Source organism: Hemitrygon akajei, chromosome 9 (assembly GCF_048418815.1).
Source record: "Hemitrygon akajei chromosome 9, sHemAka1.3, whole genome shotgun sequence".
In the NCBI taxonomy this organism is placed as follows: domain Eukaryota; kingdom Metazoa; phylum Chordata; class Chondrichthyes; order Myliobatiformes; family Dasyatidae; genus Hemitrygon; species Hemitrygon akajei.
The window spans coordinates 52032337-52051999 of NC_133132.1; the positions used below are offsets into that span (position 1 = coordinate 52032337).

At 42.9% G+C, this 19663-nt stretch overlaps 1 protein-coding gene across 2 annotated transcripts in view; it reads right to left on the reverse strand.

The window, feature by feature from the left end:
• Positions 1-1979: 1979 nt before the first annotated feature.
• The window catches only part of anapc1 (anaphase promoting complex subunit 1), a 231177-nt gene continuing 213493 nt past the window's right edge, over positions 1980-19663 (reverse strand). For both annotated transcript variants that reach the window (XM_073055963.1, XM_073055962.1), the window contains 2 exons: positions 3332-3466; positions 1980-2296 (listed from right to left, as the gene is read on the reverse strand). In XM_073055963.1, the coding sequence (XP_072912064.1) occupies positions 2181-2296; positions 3332-3466 (251 nt within the window). In that variant the 3' untranslated portion in view covers positions 1980-2180. The remainder of the gene's footprint in view (positions 2297-3331; positions 3467-19663) is intronic.

Consider the following 19663-nt stretch of genomic DNA (forward strand, 5'->3'; position numbering starts at 1 on the left):
GAAAACAGCGAGTCGTCCGTTTTTGTTGGGAGAGAGCCTGTGGCACGTCAAATTGGAAATTAATTTTTCCGTACTGCAGATCGTGGTCTCTTTTGGGGGGGGGGGGGTTTGCTATTGCTTGCTTGGTGGGTGCTGGTGCTTTTTTGCTGAAGTAAGTGGGGGAGGGTTGATGCTTTGCTCTTTCTTGTCCGAGGGAGGAGGGAGAAGGGGGCTTTGGGGTTCTAATGTTTTAATGTCATTCATTCTTCGGGGTACTCCTGTTTCCATGGATTTCGGTGAAGACCAAGAATTTCAGGTAGTATTTTGTATACATTCTCTGCTATTAAATGGAACTATTGAAGAGTTAGTATCACTAGTACATTTCTGTGAAGGATTGACCTACATAGATTGGCCACTATGCAACAGTGACTACATTCCCATTGATGCTTCACTGGTTGTAGAACTGTTAGGGGGTGTCCTGAGAAGGCGGAAGGTGGCAAATTAATCAATATGCATCCAAGTGAGTTTCTAACCACGAGTGCTCTTGCTACATTCAAAGGTAACATGGGTTATTTAGTATGCACTTCCAGTGTTTTTCCATTTTCTTGTTCAAGGGGAACTTAGTTATAAAGTAATAAAGCATGGAAACAGGCCGTTTGAACCAACACATCCATGCCCAGCTAAGCTTGCACTATTTGCCAGTGTTTGGCCCATTGCCATCTAACCCTTTCCTTGTCATGTCTCTTGTTGTTTTGGTATCTGCTTCAGCTACTTTCTGTGGCAGCTCGTTCCATATACTGTATGCAAATTCTCATGACAAGTGGCTCTTCAGCTTGTTTTTAAATCTTTCCCCTCTTACCTTAAATCTATACACTCTAGCATTTAGTTCCCTTTCCTTACGAAAAACTGTGCACGCTCCCCGTATCTATGCCAAACTCTTCGATTCTTTTGAGACAAGAACCTAAAGTCTCACACCACCAGGTTTGGGAATAGTTACCACCCCTCAACCAACAGGCTCTTGAACCAAAGGGGATAACTTCACTTGCCCAATCATTGAAAGTTTCCTACAACCAATGGACTCGCTTTCAAGGACTCTTCATCTCATGTTCTCAATCTTTATTGCTTATTTATTCATTATTATTATTTCTTTTGTTTTGTATTTGCAGATTGTTGTCTTCTGCACTGTGGCTGAACACCCAAGCTGGACGGTCTTTCATTGATTCTGTTATGGTTATCATTCTATAGATTTTGTAGGAGCCACGCATCTGTTTTCTATCTGTATTGTATTGTGTTGCATGTTTATTATGTTTATTATGGTATTTAGTCACATGGGTGGGGGCGTGGTAGAAGTGAAGAATTTTAATTACGTGTTCATGTTTGAACCAGGAAGTAGGTCGGTAGGTGATATCTTTTTGTTAACTGTTTAATTTTGTTTAACTGTTTACATTTAACTTCACTTAATTTCACTAGTTTTAGTTTCATTAGCTTTATAACTTCAAGATTGTTTCTCTAGGAAGGAACAAATTCATTTCGTCAACTTTGAACATTATTATCATTGGAATCTATGGAAGGCGCACCAACAAGGATTAACACCCACTCCTGCCGTGCCTAGTCTCTAAGTGGTGTTGATTTGTTCGAGTAGTTGCTACAGATTTATTGAATATGCCCACAAGAGTATGGATCTCAGGGTTGTATATGGTGACATACATGTACTTTGGTAATAAATTTGTTTTGAACTTTGAAGAAGTTTTCCAGACCTGTTTGCCTAACCATCTTCTGAATACCATAACCTCCGAATCAGTTCTCTTTTCTTTAGCATCTCCAAGAAACCTGCATGGATACCTGGTTGCAGGAAATCATAAAGTTGTACAGCACTGAAACAGCAAGGTTCATTGCCTAACCATGACTGCCTCATGGGACCAGCTGGGATATTTTTCAATCTGTCCTTTCCAGAGGTTAACCAAGCAAATTTTGCAATAAGGGAAAACAGCACAAGCAAATGCAAAAGTAGACGTCTTTATTCACAGACAATCCATGTTTAGTCAACAGATACACACCTATGACTTGATGTTAATACACAGTAACGTGGCAGAGTCTGATCATGTGCTTTAGTTTGAGAACAATCAACTCCATTACCAGACTGAAGAGATTCCATTAGCAGTCCTACTGGTTTTCGAGCTGTTGATGAGGATCAGTGGAAATCAAACTAGCATTGCCTGCGGATTACCGAGAATCACTAGAGCTAACCGCAACAGCGCCTGCACGGGTAAACGTAGCTGGCTGAATTTCAGCAGGAGTTCTGAAAAACTTGAAGTACCTAAAAGGTTAAACAAAAATGCAGCGTGAGAGTGAAAAGGCCTACAGTAATTTCAAATCACCACAAAGTAGTCAGCATAATTTGAAAACAAATGCAGTAAGATGTGTGGACTTCCCCCTCATAATGAGATCTTTAATTAAAGCTCCATCCCTTGAGATATAAGATTCTGGAGGATCTTTCGGAAAGAGCGTGGAATTCTTCCAGCACCCAGCTAACATTATTCCCTTGGTAACTGTCATAAAAGAACAAGTTAATGAGTTGCAGACCGCATTGGGAGTTTGTGGTATCCTGATGCGTAATAGGAATAAATGTGCAGCAAGTTGAAAGTAGCCATGAGTGCTCTATGTAGGATCTCTCAGTGTGGGAGCTTCCTTGTCTATTCCACAGTTCCTAAAATCACAGGGCAGAATGGCACAAAAGGTAGCATCTAGCTCCTTGAGCGTTCAAAGGAAAATCTAGATGTTCTTGTTTTCCCCATATTCCATCACTTTTGAAGGCAGCTATTTTACCTGTACCTATTATGCAGTCAATCACTTGCTTTGTTGAAAAGATTTCCCCATGTTACTCCTGGTCATTCCACCAATCATCATAAAATATACGCCCTTGAAAATCCTCCTAACAGCCCCTCAAGAGACCATTTCAATGTTTAGGCAGTCCCTCTAAACTCTTCAGGATTTCAAAAGTTTAAAAAACCTCTCATGATTCAAAACAGAATTGCAAACTGTTCTTTTTTAAAATTTTCCAGCTTTATTTTTAGTATAATTTCATGATTTCAAAATAGTTCTTCAATGTGTCTTTATGCATTTTTCAATTGGCAAACGGATCTAGAAATCAGAACATCACCAGCAGAGAGTATTTGTCCCAGCATTCCTCTGTCAGATTATTGGAAAACCTACCTAACAAATCCTCACTCACTCCTCAATGGGAGTTCCCCTTCAGGTATTAACCCAATTTCCTGATGATTGCCCCTACTTAATCTAGTTTTAGACAGTGCATCCAGATCCAGATCAGACTAAGAACAAATTATGTCCTTACCTTCAATCCCCGTAGACGTGATTTGTTGGTGTGTTGGCACTGAATGATAGACCAAGAAACATGCTAGCATGGCAATCTGTGATTCCTCTACAGGCTGATTACTCAGGTAGGAACGTAACAGCACGTCTCCCGATGCTAAAAATGGTAGTTTGGAAAAGAAAAGCACAAAGATACTCAAATCATTTTCATCCACATGAAGACAGTGACATTCTGTGAGCTGCGACTAGGCCCTGTTTCAGCCCTCCCCTCTTTCTACTGGCCAACTTCCCCGTCCACTTTCAGTCCTGGTGCAGAGCTTTGACCTGAAACATTGAGGAATCATCACTTCATTGGTGATTTCTCTTCTTCCCCCAGCACCAACCCCCCAACACACATAAAAGCTGCTCTGTGTGTAGAGCTCCTCCAGCAATTTATTATTTGCTCTAGATTCCAGCATTTGCAATCTCGTGTCTTCAGTAACTGATTTTCATGGTACTTATCTTTCGAGTATCACCAGTTTGCTATTTGTTGATACACTCGGGTTTACTCCTCTAATGAACTAATGCTTTAGACATCAGAACGTTTCTTCCCCACATCTACGTGGAACAGTTAATTTGCCTTTTTGGCTCCTGATCTCTCATTGTGCCACTTTCTAGAAGATAGAACTGCACAGCACAAAAAAAGGCCCCTCCGCCCACAATGCCAGTTAAAACTAGACCTCATCAGCCTGGACGTGATCTATTTCCTTCATATTTATATGTCTGCCTAAAAGCCTCTTAAATGTCACTGCCATATCTGCTCCACCACCACCACCAGCTGACAGTGCATTCCCAGCACCCACCAATCTCTCCATACAAAATATGATCCACACATCTCCGTTGAACTTGTATCCTCTTACATTAAATGCACGTCCTCTAGTATTCGACGTTTCTGCCCCGGTAAAAAAAAAGGATTATGACTTGTCTTATATTTGCCTCTCGAAATTTTATAGACTTCTACCAGGTCTCATTGATCAATATAGAGCAATGTCAGTAATTCTTGGGGCACCTTCCAGACCAGGGGTTTCCAATCTTTTTATGCCATGGACCAATACCATTAAATAAGGGGTCTGTGGACTTCAGGTTGGGAACCCCTGGCCTAGACTAATTCCTTTTAAAATTAATCGAGTTGCTCGACTACCTTAAAGCCCATTGAGGTGCAGAGCTTATCATTAGCTGCAGGTCATGCTTATCTCCCGGTAATTGACTCCAACAGGATCCAGATGTGCGTGAGCATATCTAAAGGTTGGTACCCTCCCAAGCAGTGACCATAAGCAAAGAAAATATTTTAAGCCACAAGCAGTGAATATAAAATGTGGAATTGTAGACACTTGTAGGCATTTGGTAGCAGTGGTAGGTTTGACTACCTGAACAACATTATTTAACCAATAGTATTCTTGAAAAATAAAATAGACAATCATTCCTGGAAACAGCTCACCAAGAGGTGCTGGTATTGGTTTATTATTGTTACATATTCCAGGACACAGTGACATGATTTGGTTTTACGTGCCCTTCAGCCAAATCAACACATTGAGGAAAAAAGAAAAAAACGAATGCAGAATATAATGTTACAGTTTCAGAGCGAGTGCAGTGTAGGTGGTCAAATATAACAGCAAGCGGTAAAATGTGGCAGATCAGGAGATCAGAAGAGCAAGAGTTCACTGTTTACGAGTCTGATAATAGTGGGATCCCAGTCCCGCTGAAGGGTCTCGGCCTGAAACTTGACTGTACTTCTTTCCTGGCCTGCTGAGCTCCTCTTATCATTTTGTGCGTGTTACAGTGGGATAGAACTGCCTTTGAGTTTGGCAATTGTGTTCTGAGTTTGTCTAAGACAAAATTCATGATGCCTGGTCATTTCTCAACCCCTTTTCAAAAGCTATTTAAAGACTTTTCTTGATTATCACGCTTTCCCTGTTCTAATTCTATCAGAAATATACTTTCAAAACTACGTTATAATTGATGTTGTGGGGTAACCATTAGCAAGGGTCCTCCCCAACTAACAACACAAGGAGCACACTAGAATCCATGCATTTTACTTAATGGTTAAATCTTTTATGTGGCACTGTTATCAAACGCCTTCAACATCTTCCAGTTTGTCTCTATCCACTGTGCCCACTATATCCTCAAAAAACTGCAGGAAGTTTGTTAAGCAGGATCTGCCCTCATGAATCCATGCTTGTTCCAACTGCTTCTAACCAACCGTCCTGCTATTTCTTCCTAAATGATAGCTTTAAGCATTTTCCTGGCTACAGACATCGAACTAACTGGAATATAGTTATCTGCCTTTTACCTATATCTTTTTTTAAACAGTGGCATAACATTTGCTGTTTTTCAACCTGAAAGGATCTTCCAGTCCAGAGAGTTTTGGTAAAGTATTACAAATGCATCTACCATAACTTCCACCATTTCTTTTAGGTAAACAGTACACAACTCACTGTCCCAATGACAAGACCTTGGTGGTGGCGGCATATACATTAATCGCATAGCCTGAGGGAAAAAGCATTTATCCAGTCTGGCAGTCCTTATCCTGATGCCCCTGTACCTCCTTCCCGATGACAGTGGGTCAAAGAGATGGTGGGATGGCTAGAGTTCCTTAAGAATACTTCAGGTTCTTCATCTACAACGCTCCCGATTAATGTCACATGTCGCAGGGTGGGAAACCTGATCATCCTCTCAGAGGTTTTTGCTATCCTCTGTAGGGTCTTGCGGACCAATGCCTTGCAGATCCCGTACCATGCAATGAGGCAGCCAACAGCACACTCTCGATGGTGCTCCTGTAGGGAGTTGTGAGAATGGAGGCAGGGAGCCTTGCATGCCTCAATCTCCTCATAGATGCTGCTGTGCCTTTTGACTAATGAGGTAGTGTTGTGGATCCAGGTTAGATTGTCCGATATGTGCACACCAAGAGACTTTGTGCTCTTCACCCTCTTCATGGCAGAGCCATTGAGGTGCAATGGAGAGCGATTGACTTGCGCCTACCTAAAGACTACAATAATCTCTTTTGCCTTGTCCATATTGGGACTCAGATTGTTCTTCTCACACCATTTGACAACACTCCCTACATCCTTTCTGTATGCTGACTCATCAATGTTGCTGATGAGGCCAACCAGCAGCAAACTTAATAACGTGGTTTGAGACGGATCTGGCAGTGCAGTCTTGAGTCAGCAGCGTGAATAGCAACAGGCTGAGCACGCAGCCCTGTGGGGCACCAGTGCTCAGTGTGATGCATCTTGAGATGTTGCTATCAACTCGGACTGACTTTCTGTCAAGACGTCCAAGGTCAGTTACAGAAAGAGGTGCTGTGTCCCAATGAGGACAGTTTACCCACTTGCTGGAAGGTGGGATTTTATACGATTCATTACCAGCCACTCAAAGCGCCACTCGGCGGTAATTGTTTCTGCCAGTTCCCGTTGCTCTCTTGGGCACCAGAATGATGGTGGCAGCCTTGAAGCCTGCAGAGACAGTGGGTTGTCTTGAAGAGATATTAAAGATGTCTGTTAAGATCTCTATTAGCCGGGATGCACTGACCCTCAGCACCCGACCAGATACGCTGTCCGGCCTGCAGTTTTGCGTGGGTTTACCCTGGCTAGCCCCCTCCTCACCTCGGCTGTGGCCAGACAGGGTGACTGTTCCTCAGGGGTACAGGGAGCTTTCCTCGATGCCACATCACTCACTGCGTCAAATCATGCATAGAAGCATTTAATCTATCAGGAAGGGAGGCACCGCTGTTGTCGAAGGTGCAGAAGTCGTGGGTTCCACGCCATCGGGCCTGTGGGCGGGTTCCATTCACCTCAGCGCAGAAAGTGCTCCGCAGCTGCGAAGGACTCATTTTCGGGGACCCTGCAGTTTACGGTCCTTGTGTTTTGTTTACTTTTTTTCATCAAGGCGCCACGGCGCTGACCTGACTCTGCAGCTGTGACCTGTAACCACCGGCACAGCGCTGAGGACCCACTCTCGAAGACTCTGCGGTTAATGTTATTTCTTTACTTTTTATTGTTTGTTCTCTTTATCATACATTGGGGGTTTGATGGTCTTGTGTGGGGTTTTTCCTTCGCTGTGTTTCTTTGTTTTGCAGCTGCCTGCAAGATGAACCTCATGGTTGCATACTGCATACATACTTTGATAATAAAGGTACATTGAACTTTGAATTAATTTGTTACATCCCTTCAGTGTAGTGTTTAATCTCGGTAACATCCTCAGTGCATTTTGCTATGTAGCCGGTCTCCGATCCCTCAGAGTTCACCTTTATGGAGCATGTGGAGGGTCAGAACCAGTCTCATAAAGTTCAAAGTAAATTTATTATCAAAGTATATACATGTCACAATATACAATGAGATTCATTTTCTTGTGGACATACTCAAGAAATAGAATAATGACCATAATAGAATCAATGAAAGGCCAACCAACCAACTTAGGCGTTTAACCACTGTGCAAAACGTGAAAATAAAAATGAAATAAATACTATTAATAATAAACAAATAAGCAATAAATATTGAGAAAATCAGATGGAAAGTCCTTGAAAGTGAGTCCATAGGTTGTGGAAACATTTCAATGATGGGGCAAGTGAAGTTATTCCCTTTGGTTCAACAGCCTGATGAGTGAGGGGTAATAAGTGCTCCATAGGGGATTCCACAGTGAGGGGAACAGACAGGAGCTTCTGTCAGCCAGATAGAGATACCTGCATGGTCTGTTCCCTCCCATGTGCCAGGGTATGGGATGTCTCGGATCGAGTGCAGAGTATTCTGAAGGGAGAGGCTGAACAGCCAGAAGTCTTGGTACACATTGGTACCAATGACACAGGTAGAAAAAGGGAGGAGGTCCTGAAGAGAGAATTCAGGGAGTTTGGTAGGAAGCTGAAAAGCAGGAACTCCAGGGTAGTAATTTCAGGATTGCTGCCTGTGCCACGTGCTAATGGGCGCAAGAATAGCATGATCAGGTATATTAATGTGTGGCTGAGAGACTGGTGCAAGGGGCAGGGCTTTGGGTTCCTGAATCACTGGGGCCTCTCCTGGGGGAAGTATGACCTGTACAAAAAGGACAGGTTACACCTGAACCCAAAGGGGTCCAATATCCTAGCGGGCAGGTTCAATAGAGCTGTTAGGGAGGGTTTAATCTAATTTGGCAGGGGGATGGGAACCGGAGTGATAGGGCTGAGGAAGGGGAAAACAGAAATAAATCAAAGGAGCGTGCAGCAGAGATGGTAGAAAGGACAAGCAGGAGATGAAGAATAACCACAGCCAGTGGGATGAGTTACAGGGTACAGAGGCATAGTGCAGTTAAAACAGAAAGCAGCAATTACTGGACCAAAAATTTCATATTTGAATGCACACAACATTAGAAATAAAATGGACGATCTTGAAATTCTGCTACAGACTGGCAAGTATGACATTGTGGCCATCTCTGAAACATGGCTGAAGGGTGGCATCCATTGGGAGCTGAACGTCCAAGGATAGGTTAGTAGGCAGAGGGGGTGGTGTGGCCCTGTGTATAAGAAATAATATTAAATCATTAGAAAGGGGTGACATAGGAACAAAAAGTCTATACTTTTTAAAAGTCTCCAAGGATTGAATTAAGAAATGACAAGGGTAAAAAGTCCCTAATGACAGTTGCATACAGGCTTCCAAACAGCAGCCGGGATGTGGATTACAAATTACAGCAGGAGATAGAAAAGGCTTGTCAGAAGGGCAATGTCATGATAATTATTGGGATTTTAACATGAAAGTGGATCGGGAAAACCAGGCCAATAGTGGACCTCAAGAGAGAGAATTTGTAGCAGGTCTAAGGGATGGCTTTTTAGAACAGCTTGTTGTTGAGCCCACTAGGGGATTGGCTATGCCAGATTGGGTGTTGTGCAACGATCCGGAGGTAATAAGAGAGCTAAGGTTAAGGAACGCTTAGAGAACAGTGATCACAGTATGATTGTGTTCACTTTGAAATTTGAGAGGGAGAAGCTGAATTCCAATGTGCGAGTATTTCAGTGGAATAAGGGAAATTACAACGGCATGAGAGGGAAACTGGCCAAGGTTGATGGAAAGAGACACCAGCAGGAAGGACAGCAGAGCAGCAATGGCTGGAGTTTCTGCAAAAATGAGGGAAGTGCCAAACAGATCTATTCCAAATAAAAAGGAATTTTCGAATGGAAGGACACCTCTGTGGCTGACAAGTGAAGTCAGAGCCAAAGAAAACGCGAAAGAGAGGGCATCCAAGGAAGTTAAAGCTGGTGGGAAAATAGAGGATCGGGAAACTTCTAAAAACTTGCAGAAGGAAACTAAGAAGGTCATTAGGAAGGAAAAGATGAATTATGAAAGGAAGCTGGTGACTAATATCAAAGAAAATACTAAAAGGTTTTTTAAGTATATAAAGGGTAAAAGAGAGTTGAGGATAGATAGAGGACCAATACAAAATGATGCTGGAGATGTTGTAATTAGAGGTGCAGAGATGGCAGAGGAACTCAATGCATATTTTGCATCAGTCTTCACAGTGGAAGACATCTGCAGTATACCGGACATTCAAGAGTGTAAAGGAGGTGAAGTATGTGCAGTGAAAATTACGACTGAGGAGGTGCTCAGGAAGCTTAATGGTCTGAGGGTGGATAAATCTCCAGGGCCTGATGGAATGCACCCTCTGGTTTTGAAGGAAGTAGCTGGAGAGATTGCAGAGGCATTAACAATGATCTTTCAAAAATTGATAGATTCTGGCATTGTACCGGATGACTGGGAAATTGCAAATGTTACTCTGCTGTTTAAGAAGGGTGGGAGGCAGCAGAAAGAGAACTATAGACCAGTTAGCCTGACATCAGTGGTTGGGAGGTTGTTGGAATCGATTATTAGGAATGAGATTACAGAATACCTGGAGGCACATGACAAGATAGGCCAAAGCCAGCATGGTTTCCTGAATGGAAAATCCTGCGTGACAAACCTACTGCATTTTTTTGAGGAAAATATAAGCAGGGTAGGCAAAGGAGATGCAGTAGATCTGGTGTACTTGGATCTTCAGAAGGCCTTTGACAAGGTACCACACATGAAGGTGCTTAGCAAGATAAAAGCCCATGGAATTACAGGGGAGTTACTGACATGGGTGGAGCATTGGCTGATCGGCAGAAAACAGAGAGTGGGAATAAAGGGATCCTATTCTGGCTGGCTGCCGGTTATCAGTGGAGTTCCACAGGGGTCGGTGCTGGGAGCGCTTTTTTTTATGATGTACGTCAATAATTTGGACGATGGAATTAATGGATTTGTGGCTAAATTTGCCAATGATACAAAGATAGATGAAGGAGAGGGTAGTGTTGAGGAAGCAGAAAGACTTAGATAGTTTAGAAGAATGGGCAAAGAAATGGCAAATGAAATACAATGTTGGAAAGTGTATGGTCATGCACTTTGGTGTAAGAAATAAACAGGGAGACTATTATTTAGATGAAGAGAGAATTCAAAATGCAGAGGTGCAAAGGGACTTGGGAGTCCTTGTGCAGGATACCCAAAGGTTAACCTCCAGGTTGAGTCAATGGTGAAGAAGGCGAATGCAATGTTGGCATTCATTTCTAGAGGTATAGAATATAAGAGCAGGGATGTGATGTTGACGTAAGGCCCTCGTGAGACCACACTTGGAGTACTGTGTGCAGTTTTGGGCTCCTTATTTTAGAAAGGATATACTGACATTGGGGAGGGTTCAGAGAAGATTCACGAGAATGATTCCAGGAATGAATGGGTTACTGTATGAGGAATGTCTAGTAGCTCTTGGGCTGTACTCCCTGGAGTTTAGGAGAATGAGGGGTGAACTCATTGAAACATTCCGAATACTAAAAGGCCTGAACAGATTAGATATGGCAAAGTTATTTTCCATGGTAGGGGAGTCTAGGCCAAGAGGGCACGACTTCAGGATCGAAGCTCGCCAATTTAGAACAGAGATGCGGAGAAATTACTTTAGTCAGAGGGTGGTAAATCTGTGGAATTTGTTGCCACGAGTGGCTGAAGAGGCCAAATCATTGGGTGCATTTAAGGCAGAGATAGATAGGTTCTCGATTAGCCAGGGCATCAAAGGGTATGGGGTGAAAAGAATGGGAGTGGGGATGACTGGATCAGCCCATGATTGAATAGTGGAGCAGACTCAATGGGCTGAATGGCCCGCGTCTGCTCCTATATCTTATGGTTCCTGAACCTGGTGGTGTGGGTCCTGAGGCTCCTGTACCTTCTGCCTGATGGCAGCAGTGAGAAGAGAGTATGGCCTGGGTGGTGGGGGATCCTGATGAAGGAAGCGGCTTTCCTGCAACAATGCTCCACGGAAATGCTTTACCTGTGATGGACTGGGCTGTATCCACTGTAGAAGCCAAACACATAAGCCAAAAATATGAAACTAAAACCAATTGGTGGTGAGCTAGGGCATGACCTATTTCCTGTCACAGTTAGCAGGATGACTGGCGACAGGAAGTGCTGCTGAGGTTGCATTGCTACTGTCAAGTTGAGGGGAGAGGTTGTACTACTTGATGATGTCATTGTCTCTGCCTTCAGAAAGCCTGTTCCAATTCATTATAGAATCTAATGAGAAACTCATGAATAATTGAATCCTCGTCAGGGGAAAATATTCAAAACTGATTAAAAATGGTGCAGTTTGTGGTGAAAATGATTAAAATGGTCAAAGTTAACAAATTAAATGATTAGAAATCAAAAGCTTCCGAACACTAATAATTGCACTCAAGGTTGTGTAAAAATATAATTTGAACTCTGAAGTCCGGAAGGTTCCGAGCTGTAATAGCTTTACAATAACCACTATGCAGCCATGGCGCCATTCTCATAAGGAGTCAAGTTCATATGAAACTTGACTCCTTATGAGAAGTCACTGCTCATCTTATCCAGCCTATCAAGTCATACAGTGATGAATGACAAAGTCTGCAGTTAGTAACAATATATAAAAGTGTGTGTGATAAAAGCAGGAAGCTTCATTGCAACATGACAGATACAAAATGTATGAACTTGGCTAACTTAACCTCTTGTTTCTATTGAGTCAAACAACAGACAAGGCATAGAAACATAGAAGATAGGTGCAGGAGTAAGCCATTCGGCCCTTCGAGCCTGCACCGCCATTCAGTATGATCATGGCTGATCATCCAACTCAGAACCCTGTACCTGCTTTCTCTCCACTGGTGTTGGTTTGCAGTATGACTTGATTTCATTATTCATCTGCATTAAATATTATATTTATAACAATTATCGGCCATTTTATGGTTTTTAATACCATAAGCACCAATGACAACCGTTCAGATGCTTTCTCTCTTCTACTCGCCGCCTGCTCAATGGACATTGGATCTTCCACAATCCACACCCAGCAACTACAGAGTTAAATTCTTGGATGTTGGGGAATTAATTCCCTGAGCCCTATTCTGTCTTTAACCAAAGCCCAAGTATACTCATTTGCCTTTGAGGACCAAGACAGGAAGTAAAGAGCTGGCAGTGACCTGTGATGACTCTTTGATAAAGCAAGCGAGCGTACCTTAAATAAATCTAAGAATGCTAAATCTCAGTTGTCGAGGCACATGTAACAGGGTGAATGGATTCACAATACGTGAAAGGATGCAATATGAATGCCATATGAAGACATGGCTACAGGGGTGACCCAAGGATGGGAACCAAAATCTGAGTATATTCAACAGTGGTAATGGAAAAGCAAATGGGAGCAATGCTAGTCAATGTAATGGAGAGGTTATAAGTTCAGACAATGAAGATGTGGCACCCAACTTGGTGGAGATATGAAGTAGCTGGGGTGGAAGTTGATGCTCTCAGTTGTCTATAGGTCTCCAAACAGTCACAGTAACACAGAGTGTGGCATCAAACTCGAAAGTATGTAGCAAGGGGACGACAGTAGTCTGGATGCATTTAGTAATATATTGACTATTCAATCCAAATTAGCAAAAATAGTTTGGACAGGAGTACATAGAGACCATTTTTGGACTAGCATTTTGAGCAGATAAAGAGGTAACACGACTACCTACACTGGGTGTTATATAAAAGAAAAGGTAAGTTAATAACCTTGCTGCTTTAAGGAAGAGTGATCACAACATGACAGAATCCTCACTGAGACTGAAGGAGTTCAGTTCATCTCTTGGGTCCCGAGTCTAAACAAAGGGAACTATGAAGATATGAGGAGTAAGAGTCTATAACAAGTTGAGGAGCTGGATAGGCAATGACTAATACTTAAAGGAACTACAATGGTAATCTGTTCATGCCTGAAGTAAAATTATAAAAGAAAAAGTGACCCAACTATTGAATGAAAAGCCATGGAATCTGACAATGGTTCTATCAACAAAGGATGTAACTCATCCTGCTGCTTCTGGGATGGATCTCTGAGACTGTTTCAGTGGTTTCATACCAATCAACCAGCCTCTTGTCACCTTGCAATTTTTTCTTTGAACATATTTATCCAACTCCTCCTTGAAGGCCACAATGGATTCTGTCTCCACCGCTGTTCATTCAAGATTCTCACATTCTGTTGCACGAGAAAAGTTTTTCCTCATTTCATAGTAATTATTTTCTGCTTTCGTAAATACCTGTGACCTCTAGCATCCACCAATAGGAACAGCTTCCCACTATCTACTCTGTCCATTCCCATTTCAATCAGATCTTCCTTCAGCAGTCCCTCTTCAGAAGAAAAAGTCCCCATCTCTCCAACTAATCCCAGGAACACTCTTGTAAGTCTAGTCTAGACCCTCTCCAATGCCTCCGTATATTAACTATACTGTGGTAACCAGCAAGAGATACAATGCTTTAACAGAGCCCAAATCAGTGTTGCTCTGCCAATCACTTTGAATTTGTCTCTCCTCATTACTTGCCTTTGAGCCCTTTGGCTGAAGCCATTCATAATCTATCAACACCCCTGCCACAGGAATGTACGGAAACAGGAGCAGGAATAGGCTATTTGGCCCTCTGAGCCTGTTCCATCATTCAACAGCTTCATGGATGATCATCTGCATCGATACCATATTCCCATCCTCTCCCTATCTACATCCAGAAATTTATTTATCCACTTCTCCAATATATTCAACAACATGACCTCTACAGCCCTCAAAGGCAGTAAATTTGAACAGGCTCACCACCCTTTCATGAAGAAATTCCTTCTCCTAAATCTTTCACCCTAAAACTTATTACTGGAACCCAAGGCAAGAAATATATCCTTGCAACACTTAGTCAGTTTAATTCCATCAGAATGATCTGAATATCCATGAGATCCCTTCTCTTTCTTCTAAGCATCAGTAAGTACAAATCTAGCTGAAAATGTTTCCTCATACTGAAATTCCACTACCTCAGGAATCTGTCTGGCTAACCTTTGCTACAATCCCTCCATGGTAAGTATGTCTTTTCTTAGGTAAGGAGACCAAATCTACAGAATTGGCTGAGGACTGTAAATCCTGCATGTCAAGCAGCAGTGAGTAAACCTCCTCTGCATTCTTTCTAAAGTGATAAAAGCCATTCTAAAGCGATTAAAACCATCCTTAAGTGTGGTGTCCAGAATTGAACTCATTACTCCAGCTAAGCCCCAAACAGCAGGTTATGGAAAACAAAGGGTCCCTCATGACCCAGTTGGCTTGTTGGTACGGCTGCACTTGGACTACCGTGTACAATTTTGGCCACCATGTTATAAAAAAGACCTGGGTTCAACTGAAAAGAGTGCAGAGAAGATTTACAAGGATGTTGCCAGAACTAAACAGACTGAGTTACAGGGAGAGGCTGGCCAAGCTGGGTCTTTTGTCTTGGAATTTAGTAAAATAACGGGTGGCCTCACAGAAATGTTTAAAATTATGAGAGGCATAGATGGGATGGATGGTAACAGTTTTTTCTCTAGGGTAAGGGGAGTCCAAAACTAGGGGACATATGTTTAAAGGGAGTAGTGAAAGATTTAAAAGGGACCTGAGGGCAACTTTTTCACACATAGTGTGGTGAGTATATGGAGACAGTTACCAGAGTCTGAAGCAAGTACAATAGTATAATTTAAGAAGCACTTGGATGTGTAATGGAGGATTTGGCCTGAATGTAGGGAGTAGCTGTTGGGCTCTGTGGTTGGCAGGTTAGATTGAAGGGCCTGTATCAATCCTGGATTGTTCTATTGACATAACTTTTGGGTTCGACACATTGTGTGCGGATAAGATCGGCACGATGGTGGCATACATGGTAGCAGTGGCTACTCAGGGTCCAACCAAAAGTGCAATTATTCATCCTTTACTTCGTTTTTACGATTGCAAGGCACCGCTGATTATTACGGACATCAAATACTGCAGGTCTAACTCATGAGTGAGGTTGCTCGATGGCGGAGAAGTTGGACCTGGGACGGTTTGCAGTCTAACAAACAGAGCGAGTGATTGTCTCGGTCATTCTTCTTGTGATCACAAGACCTTGTTGGGAGTTTGGTTATGTAAGCTACTGCAAGTTCAGTTCACTAGCTCACTGGCGGAGATGCGTAGTCTGGATTGCAGCACGGACTAGAATTGCAGGCTGAGGGGTCACCCAGGGAGGAGATGCTGGAAGCGGTGTGGGAGAGAGAGCAGAGGCCTTGGAGATTGTACTGAGGGAAGCTACAATCCAAAATCAGTGAAAGTTATGCCACTCCTTCATAAACTGCAATTTCAGGCCTGGCTGCAGTAATGTGTTCCCTTCTGGATAGCACACTGTGGGACGGATTTTATCACATTACAGAGACAGCAGAGGAGACTGACTGTATGCTCTCAGGCATGCAGGATTTACCATCCTTAGCCAGTTCTGTAGCTTTGATCTCCTTACTTAGTGCCTAAGTAATGGCATGCCTTCATAGTGGAAGAACTTGATAATGGATTCCATTGAAATAGAAAGTGCAAGCACAGATCTTATTCAGAGTGAGTCACCATAAAGAAAAACACATAGAAACATATATTGTGTTCCATACTATCAGAATTCTAATACCACATTAACTCATTTGGTCTCACCCTATCAGAGAACACTTTGGCCAAACATGGCCTCCTCTACTGCCATGATGAGACCAAACTCAGGTTGGAGGAGCAACACCTCATATACCGTCTGGGTAGTCTCCAGCCCCTTGGTATGAACATCGAATTCTCCAACTTCCGGTAATTCCCTCCCTCTCCCTTCCCCCATCCCACTTTCACTCTGCCTCCTCCTCCAGCTGCCTATCTCCTCTCTCATGATTCTGCCTTCTTCTACTACCCATACCCTTACATTCCTTCTTCACCTTTCCTGCCTATCCCCTCCCTGCTTCCCCTCCCCCACCCCTTGATCTTTCCTCTGATTGGTTTTTCACCTGGCACCTTCCCCCCTCCCCCCACCTTCTTTATAGAGCCCCTGCCCCCTCCCTCTTCAGTCCTGACAAAGGGTCTCGGCCCGAAACGTTGACTGCTCCTTTCCACGGATGCTGCCCGACCTGCTGAGTTCCTCCAGCTTGTTGTACGTGTTGATCTGACCACAGCATCTGCAGTGTACTTTGTGTTTACTTTGGCCAAACCTTCCTTCACCATTACTGAAAACTAAAATATTTTCTCTGTTTCCAGTTCTGATGAAGGGTCTCAGACACAAACCATTAACTTCGTTCATCTTTCCACAGACAATGCCCAATCTACTGAGTGTTGCTAGCATTTTCCATCTTAATTATAAAAGGCCGAGTTTTTCAGCATACCGATCCCTCTATATCTGGATTTTAAAACAATTTACACAAAACAGTATGGCACGTGAATTTGCAGTTTGAATTTTAAATTAATAAAATAAAGCTAGTTTTTGCACAGGTTGGAAAATTTTTGTTTTCGGGATTATAAACTGAGTTTTGTTTTCTCAAACAAAAACAGTTCTGAATAAAATGTCAAAAAATAGAGATTTATATCACTGGGCAAATTAAGCATCAAGGATAAACAAGAAATTGAACTGGATTTATGCATTATGGGAACTTGTTTTGAAGTAATGAAAGGTAAACACAACAGCTTATGCAGATGCTGGAAATCCAGAACAAACACACACACACAATGCTGGAGGAACTCAGCAGATCAGGCAGCATTAATGGAAATGACAGAAGAGTCAATGTTTTGGGCAGAGACCCTTCAGGACTGGAAAGGAAGGGGAAAAACGCCAGAAGTAAAAAAAAGTGGGGGGGAGGGGAAGGAGGACTAGCTAGAATGTGATAGGTGAGGCTATGTGGTTGGGAAAGGTAAAGGGCTGGGGAGGAAGGAATTTGATAGGAGAGGAGAGTGGACCATGGGAGAAAGGGCAGGAAGGGGGACACCAGGGGGAGGTGATAGGTAGGCGAAGAGAAGAAGGAAGAGGCCAGTGTGGAGAATAGAAGAAGAGGGGAAGGGGGGGGGGGGGGGAACAAAAAAAAATTACCAAAAGGAGAAATCGAAGTTCAAGCCATCAAATTGGAGGCTACCTAGACGGAATATGAAATGCCGCTCCTCCACTCTGAGAGTGGTCTCATTGTGACAGAAAGAGCTGACGTGCTGGGACAGGAACGAGGATAGGAATTAAAATGGTTGGCCACTGGGAAATCCCACTTTTGACAGACGGAGCAGAGGTGTTCAACAAAACGGTCCCCCAATTTACGTTGGGTCTCACAAATGTAGAGGAGGCTGCATTGGGAGCACCAGATACAAAAGACGACCCCAACAGTTACACAGGTGAAATGCAGCCTCACCTGGAAGGACTGTTTGGGGTCCTGAATGGAGGTGAGGGAGGAGGAGAATGGGCAGGTGTTGCATTTCTGTCGCCTGCAGGTGGGAAATTAAAGGGCAGAGACGAATGGACAATGGATAATGAAATGTATATTTATTTTTGACTCTGGCGTCTTGATTTGCTGATTTGCTTATGAAGCTCAATGTACATTTTGGAGCACCTTACTTGGAATTTCCATGTAGTTAGTGAACTGCCAGGTTGGCAATGTGAGCAACAACGTGAGCAACATGCAGGCAAAATGACAGCAGCAACAATATTATAACACTTAAGAGTTCCTCTTTAGTTTCGACAAAAATAGGAGAAGTTAGACACAGGCATGACCAAAAATTGAAGTTTTACTTCTTAATTTACTGACTGCCCTGATGCGTAGAGTGATATGTGCTTAGCTTTCACAGGCCCTTGCTGTTCTCCTTCATTCGTTCAGTTAATGAAATCAAAAGCAGGGTTCAATCAGGTTAATAGCATAAATAAACCAACATAAACCATAGGACTTCCTGTGTCAATTTATTTCTGCTGCCCTCCTCTTCCAGATAAGAATATCTGGGGCACCATGATAGTGCAGTGGTTTCCCCAATGCTTTATAGTACTAGCAACCCAGGTTCAATTCCTGTCGCTGCCTATAAGGAGTTTGCACGTCCTCCCCAGTTTCCACTGGGTGTTCCAATTTCCTCCCACAGTCCAAAGACGTACCGGTTGGTAGATTAATTGATCATTGTAAATTGTTCCATGGTTAGGCTAGGGTTAAATAGTGGGCTGCTAGGCATCACAGCTCAAAGGCCAGAATGGCCCACTCTACACTGTATCTCAATAAATAAATTAATATGGTCACACTCCAATGTTTTGCCAAAATAGTACTGCTCTTGGTTGCGACCTTACTGTTGGCAAACTATTGGAAAATTGAAAGCTGTGGCTGGTCCGATCATCAACTGTTATCATTCATTGGTACCTTGTGGCAGGGCCAATGAGATAATGGTTAGGATAAGCGTTTGTTTCCTGCCTGCCCAGGAATATAAGACTTTATTGTGGCATGACCTGTTCCAGCTTACTTCCAAGGCTGATATAAATTTAGCAAAATGTTAACAATGAGAGGAGCAGGACGGAAGTTTCAGGGCCAGACAGTTTTATCGGAACCACGAAGGAAAATAAATGAGCTTTAAATTGCAAAGAATTTAGGGGAGAAAAGAAAAGGACAAAATAAATAACTCTGAAATGGTGAGAGTACGGTTACAGCGATGGAGCCATCTGGTTGACAGGTTTAAAGGAAGGTTAGATGGACAGTAAACAAACAAAGGAAGGTGCAAAAGCTGTGAAATGCGGGTTGGCACTATGGGAAATGTCCCACAAACCAGGCAGTGTCAGTGGAGAGAGGAAGATTATTATTGATGGCCAGTTCTGAAACAAGCAGATAAAGTGGACAATCAGAAATGATTGAAGTCAAGATTAAGTCACAATATATCCAAACAGAAAATGAGGTGGTTCCTTAAGCTTCTTTTGAACTTTGTTGAAATAGTTCAGGAGGCCACAGTCAGAAATGTCAGAGTTAAGCCTTCAAGGGACAGAGAAGAACACACAATACCAATCCAGTTGCCCCCCCACCAAAATAACCAAGCCCCTACCAGTCTGTA